Source organism: Castanea sativa, chromosome 6, assembly GCF_040712315.1.
Source record: "Castanea sativa cultivar Marrone di Chiusa Pesio chromosome 6, ASM4071231v1".
Taxonomy (NCBI): domain Eukaryota; kingdom Viridiplantae; phylum Streptophyta; class Magnoliopsida; order Fagales; family Fagaceae; genus Castanea; species Castanea sativa.
Genome location: NC_134018.1, coordinates 56,375,452 through 56,389,281, shown reverse-complemented (window position 1 = coordinate 56,389,281; position 13,830 = coordinate 56,375,452). Strand labels below are relative to the sequence as shown.

General features: G+C 32.2%; 1 protein-coding gene across 4 annotated transcripts; it reads right to left on the bottom strand.

The window, feature by feature from the left end:
• Positions 1-5,495: 5,495 nt before the first annotated feature.
• On the bottom strand, positions 5,496-11,836 carry LOC142638267 (uncharacterized). Of its 4 annotated transcripts, none has more exons than XM_075812287.1 (6): positions 11,374-11,836; positions 8,188-8,768; positions 7,521-7,713; positions 7,358-7,422; positions 7,050-7,260; positions 5,496-5,937 (listed from the first exon to the last, which is right to left on the bottom strand). In XM_075812287.1, the coding sequence occupies exons 1-6, from the start codon at positions 11,524-11,526 to the stop codon at positions 5,575-5,577; spliced, it is 1,566 nt and encodes a 521-aa protein (XP_075668402.1). In that variant the 5' UTR covers positions 11,527-11,836; the 3' UTR covers positions 5,496-5,574. The 4 variants fall into 4 exon arrangements, with proteins under 4 accessions (XP_075668402.1, XP_075668401.1, XP_075668403.1 ...); XM_075812286.1 differs by having other exon boundaries at positions 5,496-5,940; positions 11,374-11,622; XM_075812288.1 differs by having other exon boundaries at positions 5,496-5,940; positions 7,050-7,149; positions 11,374-11,622.
• Positions 11,837-13,830: the final 1,994 nt, after the last annotated feature.

Here is a 13,830-nt window from a genome sequence, read left to right as displayed (position 1 = left end):
GTCCCTCCAATACCACGATACCACATAGTATTTCACAGCGATACACAAATAAATGAATAGAACCTCCCACACACAGTACTAGTACTTCTTTCCTATTACAAAAATCAGATCCCATTCAATTAAAAACTAAAGCTTCTAGCTTCCTACGATGGAAGGATGGCAAGGGCAAGACCGCAAGAAAATGAGATGTGAAAGCTTACTTGGTATGTAAAACACTAGTGAATGTTTAGATCCTCAATTTCAAAATTAACAACACAAGCTTATATTCAAACAATATATGTGCGGAATGATAAATATAAGCAATACCCAAATTGGAAAAACACTCTAAACCATAATAAATCACAAACACAACATCAATTAAAATGAATAGAGTAGGGAAGAGAGAAGCAAACATAAAGATAACACCGAGACGTGTTATCGAAGAGGAAACCAAAGAACTCGGCAAAAAACCTCCACTACCATCCAAGTGGTAAAATGATCCACTAGAAAATTAGTTGTGTAAAGTTGTGATTCACAACTATATTTTATGTTAGCTTTATTCTATGACAAAAAATGTTGTATTTGCTTTAATTTGTTCCTTGTATTTTGTGAGATTTTATTGTATTGGGTTTAGTATTAAGTTGGTAAAGAATCGAGCATAAAATGAAGAATCAGTGGTTTTCGCGACTGTCTTACTAGAAGCTAACTCACGAAAGAGCCACGTGAGAAGCACATGCTGGAAGCTGAAGAGTCGTGCCAGCCTAGAGGATTTTGCGAGTGTCTCGTGGGTAAGAATTTCCCGCGAGATACTCGCAAAACTCTCTGCTTGGAAGTTTTTTAAATATAACTTTCTTACTCTTCACCCACACTATATACCCTCATTATCCACAAATGTGTAAAGAGGCCATTCAGAGAGAAAAACCCTAGATAGGTTTTCAACAATGCATACACTTATCTTTTAGAGAGAGAGCTACTAATCTTTAGAGAAAAATCATTGTAGCATCTTCTCCTTCCCTCTCCCATTGTCATACCTTGAGAAGAGATTTGTACTCAAAACAAACCACACATTTTCAGAGTGTAGAGAGTGTTTTGGAGATTGTGAAGTTTTGGGGATTTACCAAAAGAAGCTAGTAAGGCTTGGCAGACGCAATCGGGCGTATTGCAAGATCCGAAAAGTTAGAGAAAACACGACTCCGTGAAGTCCGTTGGTAGCAAGAGCTTGGAGGACTCAAGTACATTGGGTAGACTAGGCTTGGAGGGTTTTTTGTTATTCGTGTACTCCAACTTTATTCTCTAGTGGATCGATTTACCACTTGGAGGGCGGCGGAGAGGTTTTTCGCCGACTTCTTCGGTTTCCTCTTTAATAACACATCACCGTGTTATCTTATGTTTACATCTCTCTTCCCTTACTCTTGTCCTTTACTTTTATTGTTTGTTATTCATATTTATGCACTAGAGTAGTATCGGTTAATTGCACTTCGTTTACTCTTATTTTCGCACTTAGTTTAAGTTAGAGTAAAATTAATCTAGCCATAATTTTTTAATTGGGGGTCTAAACAAGTTTGTGTGTTTTTTAACACAAATCCGAGCTTTCAAGTTGGGATACATGAATAGCAATAGACCATCGGAGCCTAATCTACCCAATGCACCTAAGCCCTCCAAGCTTCTTACTCCAACAGGGCTAAGCCTAATCATGTCTTCTCTAGCTTTCCAGATCCCGCAATAAACTCCATATTGCATCCGCCATCCTTGGCATCTTCCAGTACTTCCCAAGCTCCAAAAACATTTTCAACACTTTGACTGGGTATGGGTAGTGTTTGGGTACAAATCTCCTCTCAATGGATATAACAATGGGAGAGGGAAGGAAAAAAGACTACAAAGATTTCTTTCTAAGAATGAGTAGCTCTCTCTCTAATAAGATAGGTGTTTTGTAGAAACCTTTCTTAGGGTTTTTCTCTCAATAGGCTCCCTCCTAATTCTATAAGTAATGAGGGTATATATAGTAGGTGTGAAGAGAATATGAAAAGTCACAATATTTTATAAAACAGGGGAACTTTGTAGGTCACTCGCGGTTGGTGCAAGTCACGAATCCAAGTTGCAAGTTAACCTCCTAGACAGGCTATACTAAGCTGGACACCTAGCCTGACTGTTCACCTTCTTGCATATGCTTCTCATGTGACTTTCAGCTGTCTTGATCAATTCACCACTTGATACTAAACCCATTACAAATAAATCCCACAAAAATATAAGGAAATAAATTTATGCAATTACAATACTTTTTGTCATGAAATAGGTCAATACAAATGTTATGAGAGAAATCATAACTTAACAAGATGTAATGGAAGTAGAGGTTTCAAGCTAAACTCCAAAATATATTCAGTTCAGAGATTACGTGCAAGGTTTATTTATTTGTTCAAGCTCTTAGATAGATGGAGATGTTCTTATGAGCAAGCTCTAAAATCGCTAAAGAAAGGTTTTGGCATAAATAAAAGTAGTAGTAGCATCAAAAGGAGTGACGCAGCTTCACCAGCACCATGGACCACCGTCTGGAAACATAAGTGATATTTTGGGTAGAAACTTTGAGATTTGGTTTGTTTGATAAAGGAATTTTTTTTTTTTTTTTTGAATTAATGGAATTAAAGGGATGTGTTTAATGGTCGCCTCTTTTTTCAAATTCTAGTGGTGTTTTTGTGGGGTTGAAGGTGGTGGTTCTTCCATGATAGGAGGAAGATTTGATTTTCTATAATAGGAAGGAAATATTGTGTGGAAGGCTCTATTCATTTATTTGTAAAATGCTGAAGTGGTGTCGTGGTATTAGAAGGGCAACTAAGGGGTTTACACCAGAACTTTACAAATTCGAACTCTTAAAATAAATATCATATATTGTGTTTCACATCTAAATAAAAATGGAAGGGACTTGGAGTGAATTGCAAGATTCCTATTTTGTCTCTTGTGATTAATAGCTTTGGATTTTTTTTTTTTTTTAAAGGTGAGAGACATCTAGTACTCATGCAAAATAATGGGCTAATATAGCAGATCCAACCAAATGAGATTAAAGTGTAGATGAGTTTGAGTTTCTTTTGTGACAAGATTGTTTAAGTTCCATAAGAAGTATATGGCTAAACATAACATTTGATTACTCTTCAAATGAGGCACATAACTTTGTATGCTGCCAAACTGCTGATACAATGGTCAAGAAAAACTAATTGAAATTTGAGATCATCATTGAATTTCAAGAAGTCATAAGACTGAAAACGTTTCTACCTACCTAAAGTTACTGAACATGCCATGATTGTGTCGTACTAGTAGTGAATTGGCAAGTCACAAGGGAAAGTGGGGTTGTTCATTCATAACGCCATATGCAAGGACAACATTTTCCTGCAAAATGAAGAATAAGCCAAAAATCCATGGGCTACAAGGTACCGCAAGGGCAATGGAGGTGAAAGAGAGAGCAGAGAGAACGTATACCAGTTTTTGGTTTTAGATATAAGTATGGAATGTCATAAATACGAGATAATAAATAAGATCCTAATAAGAATATTAATATTAATGAGTATCTTTTTTTGACCATTAAATGTACTTAAATTCAATAGTTTAGAAAAAAGAGTTACACCAAGTGTAACTTGTACCTCTCTCTCTCTCTCTCTATATATATATATATATATATATATATATTGAGGAAACATAGAGACATATAATTAGGAACATCAAGATGTGAGTTTAATAAGGTTTTAATTCTCAAATATAAATCGTTAATGAGTGAACATTTATAGTAAAAAATTAACCTATATAATTAATGTAGAAATAAATTACAAATACTATTATTTTTTGTTTTTTTTTTATTAAAATAATCCTAACATTTAATGAAAGTTGAAACGCAAAAAAAGGCATTTATTGCTTCTTGTTTAGATTTTTCCAATACTAGGAGACTTAAACATGGACTCAACCATGAATTTCTCCCCTGTACCCTTAGCGAGGCAAGCCATCATCTCTGAACATAGCTCAACCGCTCCTCAAGGTATAGATGGTTAGGATTTCAAGAGTTTTACGTATTTATTTAACAAATGAAACATGTAGGGACCAAAATTAGCCCTCAGCCTAACAGATGTGAGTGATGGTCCAACAAGTCCACAATAATAGATTTGTTAGAGAATGGATTTAATAAGTGAAGACTTAATGAATCAAGTATGTGTCGCTATGGATTGGTTTAGTGCTATAGTGATTGAGAAGTATAATTTGAAGAGAAAAACACTCCCGAGTCAAATTCGAGAAAGGTATGCTTATCTAAATTTCAAACTTTTATAAATACACAGAGTTCATTGTTTACAGAGTTCTTCTTTTTCCCTCTTTTTTATCAAATCCTCCCCCCTCTATCATGGAATCCCTTCCCTTATATACTCATTCCCTTCTCTCCATCTTAGCCCTCCACTTGTTGATCAAGCAAGTGATCTCCTAGATGCTTGTCCCATCGTAACTTTCTTGAAGTCTCTGTGTGTAGCTGTAAGGATGAATATCATTGTTCAGACATCACTTTCACATAAATGTGGCCAGTTGGTTAGATGCAAAACATTCAATATGGTGGTTGCAGCCTTCTTCTCAGATATTTCTTAGTTTACTGTTGACTCCTCTCTTTGAAGCTTACCCTTCCAAGCATGGTTGCCCCTTGCCAAATATTTGCTTGGTGGTTAGGCTCCAGACCACCGCTCCGCTTTCCGAGGAAGTTTGGCTCCTCAAGAAACATTACTTATTCACTATTATTGGCCCTTTTCACTGGCCTCTTAACCCTTTTTCCCTTATTAATGCTTGATTGTCCTCAAGCTCCTTGGCATTCTCGGGCATGGCCCACGACCCAATACCCCTACTCGATTCTCTTATCCCCTCAAAACATATAGTCATATATGTAGTCCATCTTTAGATCCTCCTGTATGAAGTTGCTTGCTACCTCTCCTATGGCTCGAGCCTACTAAGTTTATAAAAATCCAATGGCTTAGAAAAAAGAGTTACACCAGGTGTAACTTGAACCCATATATATATATATATATATATATATCAAGTTACACCTGGTGTGACTTTAAACAATGTTACACCACTCAACATTTTTTAATTAGATGCGAATATTGAGAAATCCACCATTAGATTACATTATCTTCATATATTCTTCATGCTTGGAAAATTTCAAGGTAATCAAAGATTAATAGTCATGTTATCAATTAATTGTTAAAATTCAAATTTTGGTAGTTTAATAAAATGCATAAAATGTGAGTTTATGGATCAAATGGTAAATAGCATCCGATTGATATGAAAATATTAATTCAATAACAAGTTATTGGGTGGTGTAACATTTCTTAAAGTTACACCAGGTATAACTTGAACCTAACCCATATAGGAAACACTGAGACATATAGTTAGGAACATTAAGACATGAGTTTAATAAGGTTTTAATTCTCAAATATAATTCATTAATGAGTGAACATATTTAGTAAAAAATTAACCTATATAATTAATGTAGAAATAAATTACAAATACAATTATTTTTTTTTTCTTTATTAAAATAATCCTAACATTTAATGAAAGTTGAAACACAAAAAAAGGCATTTATTGCTTCTTGTTTAGATTTTTCCAATACTTATTTTCCCACATTTCCACTTGCTTTATGGATTTATCCTTTCTCTCAAGAAAACCTTGTAGTGACGAAGGATCATAAGGAGGAGGCAAGGTGCATGGGGTCAAATTACTAGGAGACTTAACCATGGACTCAACCATGAATTTCTCCCACGTACCCTTTGCGGGGCAAGCCATCATTTCTGAACATAGCTCAACCGCTCCTCGAGGTATAGATGGTTTGAATTTCAAGAGCTTTGCGTATTCTTTTAACAAATGAAACATGTAATCATATACATAGTCCATCTTTAGATCCTCTTGTATGAAGTTGCTTGCTGCCTTTCCTATGGCTTGAGCCTGCTAAGTTTATAAAAATCATAACAGTTGAAAATATAATAAATGATTTTGTTAACATGAATTTTTAAATTAGTGAAAAAGTGAAAGCATTTATAAAAACTTAAAAGGTAAAAATAGGGGTATACAGATCATCTATACCACTTTTCATGTTCCACTAACCAAAACTTGCCACATATATGATTTTTTTTTTTCCATATTAAGCTTTGGCTATTTTATAAGGAAAGTGGCAAGGTGTGAATATTGGTGGAATATATATTGGAATACAAAAAGTAGTATAGAGAATTTATATTCATTATGAAACTTTATATTCTATCATCGGGCATTTATTGCATTTGTATACAGAATTACATATTAATTTAATGTGCTAAGATTAATAAAAGGTTTAAACATGAAATAAAAATAAATTTCTATTTATATATATATATACACACACACATTAGAACAATGTTATGAAAAATTGTTAGGCTTTAAAAGCTAATTTGGCATAATATTATAAAATTAACCAAAAATTAAATGGTTTTGATTTTATATATATCATCATTTTTTCAATCCAACCAACTTGCTGGAGTTGATAAATCTCAACCCAAGGACGATATGTTTAAAACCAACCAAACCAACTTGTAAGAATTCATATTGGGTTGTACGTGGGTGGTTGAGTTTGCACCATTTCGTTGAACCTAAAAATAATAATAAAAATAATAATGTTTCATTCATCTATGCAACTCCATTATTTAATAAATAATTGTAACTTGTATAATTATGAATAATATTCCAATGTCATCAACCTAAGTCCCAAAATAGCAAAATAAATTAAAGTAATAAACTTAATCCAAGTCTCATAATCCAAAATAAATCAACCGAACAATTATAAATTACATATTTATATTTAAAAATAAAATTTAATAGTGTAGGTTGGGTAGGTTACTTAGGTTGGAAATTTTATCAACATGAATCCCGCACAACTCGAGTTTGGAAAAAGAAAAAGAAAACAAATCAAGTTATCAACCCATGAAAAACAATTCAAATCGTTGGGTTAGATTGGTCCATTGGATTGGTGGATGCACACCCCTTAGTGAAAGCATTTTGAGAGAGAGAGAGAGAGAGAGAGAGACCTTTTGCGCGTGATTGTTGCCCCATTCCACAGCAAACTTGAGAGAGGTGCATTTGCTATCGTCCCTAATGGGCCAATAGTGCTCCAATGGCACCATGCCTCTGATGAAGAAATCATAATAATGAGGCCTTATGAGCAATGTCATTGAGTCACATGCTAAAACATACTTCTCACTTACAGACCATGCCCATCCCTCTATATAAATCTTATATCTGACACAAAGCACACTTTTCTCAATTAAAAAGAGGAAAAAAAAAGAGTAGTTGAAATGGAAATAAAATAGTTCTTTGGTCTTGTTTTAATAACTACCTGTGAGTGCATTGGTCTTCTAAGTTTGATTGGTTGTAACCTTGTTTAGATTCTTGCACCCAGTCCTGAAATTACAGCACATCATACAAGAAATTTTTTTGTAACATATATATGTAGGAGAATGATCAGCATCTATGAGTAAATGAGAAGAATGTACACTAACCTGTATATATAGGTGAGTGTTCCAGTCATCTTTGTCTGAGACATTACACTTCAAAAGGTCATCCCTAGTTGGAGCCACACTTGGATTCCCTTTCCAATAAGCATAGGGTACTCTATCCTTCCATTTGGTTCTTGTGTTACCTTGTTTTATGTCCTCCAACACACTTTTCCATGGCTTTATATTGATCTCAGCCCTAACAAAATTAAGTCAAACCTATGTAAAATTTCTCCCAAAAAATTGCCCTCTTAAATCTTTTCACAACAGTAGCAAATACTTCTCTACAAATACAATTTTTCAGCTCCAATTCAACTCTTTATTTTAGTTTCATAAACATCATTTTTAAAATAAGATCCGTTACATAATCAGAATTTAAATAAAAATTAACTAATATTATTATGATATTTTATTTAAATTACTGATAACCTAACAACATGTAAATTGTTTTTTTGATTGTAAAATAAGATCTGTTACATAATAAGCAAATACTTTTTTCATTTTTTTTAAATAAATTAATTTTTAGTTTTTTATCACATATTTAAAATAAAATTACCAAAAATTATCTCTATAGATAAATACTGTACAAATAAGTTACCAAAAAAAAACTGTTGCAACAGACAAAAAATAAATCACACATAAATAGAAATGAAAGCATGATTGATTTACGTACCAGCCCCAAAAAGACCAATCAGGGAACACAATATCCAAACTCGACCAATCTGAACAGTAACGAAACAATGGAGGTGGGCCTGCATTTGGGCCTGGAAAGTCGCTAGATGGGACAACAGGTCGGTCATCACAATCAAACATGAGTTCCAAGTCAGGCAACCTCCCAGGGTACAACCTTAGCAGCTGCAAAATGCCCCACAAGCTGAACATGTCTCTTGTCTGTATCGACTCCTTGTATTTTTCTACGTACGCCTTACCTTTCACGATCACAAGCCTGAAATGCGCAGTCTCGCGGGCCCGCTCCACCATGTCTCTCGTGATTCCTGTGTGCTTCCAGTGCCGTAGATCTTCGTGGATCCAACGGAAGTATGATGGGCATGTTTTGTTTGATGATGATGATATTGGACGGTCAGGATTGTGTGTTGTTGTTGTTGTTGTTGTGGGGTAGTAGTTTTTTGGGCAGGTCTGTTTTTTGTTTCCTTTTGTGCATTTCAGTGGGAATTCTTGCTCTTTTGGTGATTTTCTTGTTGTTTTTTGGATTGGTTTGTCACTGCTAAAACTAGAAGTACCTGAAAATATAGGCTGCAAAAGCACATATAAATATGATAAAATGCTAAATTTATTGGTAATTTTATAATTAAATCTTATAAACTGAGTTAACAATGAATATGACTAATACAGCATCAACAATATAAAAAATATTAGTGAATTAACAATTTATGAATTATTATTGTGATTACTATTAGTCATGCTATTATTAATTATCTAAACTCTTTCTTTAGGCAGGTGTACCGTGTAAGTACACAATTCATTAGCGATTAAAGTGAAATATTAGTATTAAAAATCATGCTGAGGTCTAAGAATTCTGTAATTTAATTGATTAGTATTTTTGATATTTTCCTTCTCAAAAAAAAGTATTTTTGATATTTTTAATAGAAACGTCGGTCGTTTAAACATTTCGTCCTCTAAACAATCGAATTATAAAAAAAGCAATAGAAATCATGACCCTTACCGACTGCTATTTTTTTTTTTTTTTTTTTTTTTTTTTTGTTGAATGACCCTTACCGACTACTTTGATCATTATCTTTAAAAAAAAGATTATTCAGTGCTGAGATGACAACTGACAAGGATGAGAACGTATAGCACACGAATGGCTATTGGGCCGTGGTCTTAGGGATGGAATTTTCTCTCTTTTTTTGACTAAAGTGGGGTAAAGCTTAAATTAAGAAGCCAACGTGAGTAGAGCATTGGCTAAAAGTTTTTTTTTTATATGCTCTATTTTTTTTAAATTAAAAATTTATTATTAAAAGTACGATAAATAAAGATAAAAGTTAACTCAATAGGGTTTATAAATAGCATTAAAAAATATAATAAAACCTATAAATAATAACAAAAATAAACTAAACAGTAAAATAATTTTTATTTTTTATTGGTATTCAAGCGGAGGCGTTCGGTGTACATCACTTTCAAGGGGAGTAATCACTCTCAAAATTTGACAATGCAAACCCATTGAATAGATACTTATCAAAAAATAAATAAAAATAAAGACCCATTGAATAGGCTTGAACCCTCCCCCTCCCCCTCCCCTCCAAGAAGATGACGTAATTAGGGAGTAAGTTTCCCAACCGCGCATGATAGGTTATATATCTCATATTCTATCATATAATAAAAAGAGTTTAAATTTTATAAGGATGTTATATAAAATACCATTCAATCCCAACAATCTAACATGCCACATTATCTTATCATATATTAAGAGATAAACACAACTACATCTAATTAATTCTAATATCAATCTAAAAATATAACCGAATTGAGAATTTATTAAGATATTATTAAATATGGTAGAATATATTAAATTTTTAAGTAAAAAGATAATGTGACAATCTCTGGTTGGATGATATAAAATATGAGTTTTACACCCCATTCTTACCAAATTCAGACTCTAATAAAACTTGAGTTTTAGAAGTCATGGTTCTTTTTACCCATGAAATACCCTCATATACCTCATGAATTGATAATGTGATAGTTTATTCAAGTTCCAATAAATTGAAATGGAAAATGTTAAAAGTACAACAAGTTTTACTATATAAAACTTACAAACTAAAGTAAAAATGAATGTAATTAGTGGACTTTAGAATATGTTTGGAGATCGTTTATTTGCTGAAAACTGAAAACTTATTGTTGAAAACACTATAACAAAATAATTTTTTAAGTGTAAATAGTATTATAGAACCCAAATTTACCTAAATTTTTTTGAAAATGTGAGTTTAGTGGCACACAAACAGTACCACCAGGACCCAATAAAAAAAGTGAACGCATGGATTGGGCTTTTGCCCAATCCAAACGCCCGCTTAATCACCTTAGAAATAAATATTTGAAATGCCCTTTTTGTTATTGATAATGCATTAATTTGTAAGCTCAAGTAAAACTGGTAGTACTCCAAGTAATACAAATTCTATTTCAACCATTTCAAGAAATTAAAAATTACTAAAACCCTACGACCAAAAATTTCAAGAAATTAAAAATTAAAATTATTTATTTTTTAATTGATCTTATCATATTAAAACTTAGGCACTAAATTCAATAATATTAGCAAAAAAATTTCTTTCTTTTACATATATATTTTTAATTAATCCATGCATTAAACGAAAATACTATTAGTTAATCTAAAATTTTAGTAGACAAATTCACAGCAAAAAAAAAAAAAAAAGCTAATTTGAGAAAAAAATTCTAACTACAACATTAATTTCTTTGAAAATTTTTGTATTTGCCTAAATTCGGAGATTGGATTCGAGGTTTTTGTGGGAATAAAGTCTCAAACATAAAATTTTAGGATCTTGGGGTTTGGAAACTTTAATGGAATTTGTTTTTAGATGAAGAAAATAATCACCATGATTGTAGTTTAGGCAATACAAGATAAAAATACCAAAAAAAAAAAAAAAAAAATAGCAAGAAGAAAAATAAATTTATAATTTATAAAGAAGGATTTGCAAAAGCAATTTTGTAGGCTTCTTAAGGAAAAAGTGATTGACTTAACAAACTTTTTTGTAATTCCATTACAAGTTTTTGTTACCCAAATATAGAATGGTAGGTCGACTGTGTAGTCTGTGTGTAAGTTCCGTTGCTATAAGGCTGATGACAAAATACTGTAAGGTTTAAAGAATATATAAGAATAAAGACTTACAATATCAATCCAGCCTAGAAATACCAAAGCACTGACAAGGAGGAAGAAGAAGAAGACCAAGCTAGCTGTTGAAACTTTCTTCTTCAATGGCCGCCAACAAGTTCCACTGTGATATGGAACATATCGAGTTTGTTTCTCAATATTTCTTCTCATGGTGCTTTCGTTGGCCTTGTTTAAAAACCTGCAAAACAAGAGCCTTGCCTTCCAAACTGTCGACTATGTTATCTGTTGGTATAGTTGGTCTGCTGGACTTTCTGTTTTGAAAAAGGCTTTCGGAAATTTTCAAGCCTACTACCTTCACCATATAGAGTCTAATCTAATCCAAAATTATTGTTGACAAAACAGGGGATGAAAATTATTGAAGCATCCAGAGAATTACTCTCATCCAGAACTAACCTCACTGTTGGGTCCCAATTTATATTATCAACTATCTTAGCAATTCAAAATAGCAATCACACAAAAAAAAAAAAAAAAAAAATTTGTAAATGTCTCACGACTAAAAAAAAAAAAAACTATCTTATTTTTCTTTGGTCTCATCCACCATTTTTTTTTCTCAAATTCTTTTTCCACTATGCGGCACCCACCTTTTTTCACGTGCGGCACCTGCCTTTTTCTTCTTGTTTGTATTCTACACTTTAGCACACCACACGCATGCCTTTTATATATTCAATTCTGCCACCTCACACTCCTAGGAACATATGGATTCATAAATCAGCTTATATAAAACACTTCTCATAGAAATAGAATTCTACTCTATCCAACAAGCTCATTACATGGGCTACTTTGTGGGCTGGATTTAATTTGTGCCGTGCACCTAATGTTATGTGTGATTTGAGTATACGAGCGAAACTCCTCTCTATCTATGTCTCTTACATGATAATATCACTAGTTGGGACCTATGAAACTTGTATTATCCCTTCAGGGCAATCCCAACAAACTAACAGACTTGATCTGTTAGATACTAAAGTAGTTTTAAACTTTGGCTAATTAATAAAATAATTTGGCTTTTATAGTTATTTACAAAAAATAAATACAATATATTGCATTAATCTTCAAAGTCTGTTAGACTTGATTTTACTCTTTGAAATTGTACTTAGAACTTGAGTGTCTTTATTAATTTGGCTTTTATAGTTATTTACAAAAAATAAATACAATATATTGCATTAATCTTCAAAGTCTGTTAGACTTGATTTTACTCTTTGAAATTGTACTTAGAACTTGAGTGTGAGACACTCAAGTATGAAACTCGAGAGTGAAACACTCGATTTTCAAGTGCAATTTCAAAGAGCAAAATTGAGTCTAACAAACTCAATTTGTTAGATACTAAAATAGTTTCAAACCTTGGCTAACTAATGAAATTGTTTGAGAGATTTGATTATTTTTTTAAAGAAATCCTGATATATATATATATATATATATATGTTTATATTTATATTTATATACAAGATAGAATTTCTACTCTAACCTAATTTAAATGTATATATGTGTGAAGCTCCCTCTTGAAGATTTGAACTTCGACCCTTACCCCCACACCCCACAAATACTTATACTTGTAGAGTGACCACCGCACCAAAGTAGGCAGTGGTCCGATATATTGAAATGTGGCCTTTTTGTTATTAATTAAATAATATTTAACTAATTTTCAATATCATAATTTTTATATAACAAAAATGCATTCTTTTTATCTTGTAATTTTTTTTTTTTTTCAAGAAATGCTAAAACTATAACTAATTTTACTTACAAAAACTTACAAATGTTGTAGCAATGAATGTGATTAATGACATTTCAAGAAGATAATAAACAAGTATTTGAATGAATGATCTTAGAAATATTATAAATTTTATAACATGATACTTATAAAGATGTATCACTAAGTAATTTAAAAATGCATTTAATAGGTTGCTAATATCTACAAATTATATTAATTGTCACATCAATTTGTATAAAAGTTTTAAAGTAAAATTTATAGTATTTATAGTATTTTCTTATCTAAATTATTTAATGACACATATTTGTAAGCCCTATGTATTTAAAATTGTAATATCTCTGGCATTATTCAATTCTTTGGTACTTCTTAAAAGTAAAAAAAAAAAAAATGTAAAACTAATTTTTTTCCTATATCTCAAAAAAAATTATTTAAAATATATATATATCTCAATTTTTGCCCTAAAATTTGTGGCCTTTCTCTAGTAGGGGCTAGCCAATTGCCTAAGAGGCCTAAGCGCAGGCCGGCCCTGTATCCCTTGCAAGTTTCCACCAATAAATAACTCTTTTGAGCCTCAGCCTAAGTGAGGACAAGTTGAACATTCTCAAGGCAGTTAAGTCTTTTTCGGTGTTAAGTTGCCCCAAATTGAAGGGCCCAAAGCAAAGTTATTTTACTTTTCAACTAACAAGCTAGCCAATAGGCAGAATTTACATTGCATATTCGTTGGATCTAAACTCTAAAGACCATATGAA

What these genes read in the sequence shown, in the direction of transcription:
- LOC142638267 (XM_075812286.1), bottom strand. Translation starts at nt 11,526, where the DNA reads ATGAGAAGAAATATTGAGAAACAAACTCGATATGTTCCATATCACAGT. An exon ending in TTCTAGGCTGGATTGATATT is followed by an intron (nt 8,769 to 11,373) that starts GTAAGTCTTTAT and finishes GTGCTTTTGCAG; the next exon opens with CCTATATTTTCAGGTACTTC. An exon ending in ACACTCACCTATATATACAG is followed by an intron (nt 7,423 to 7,520) that starts GTTAGTGTACAT and finishes CTGTAATTTCAG; the next exon opens with GACTGGGTGCAAGAATCTAA.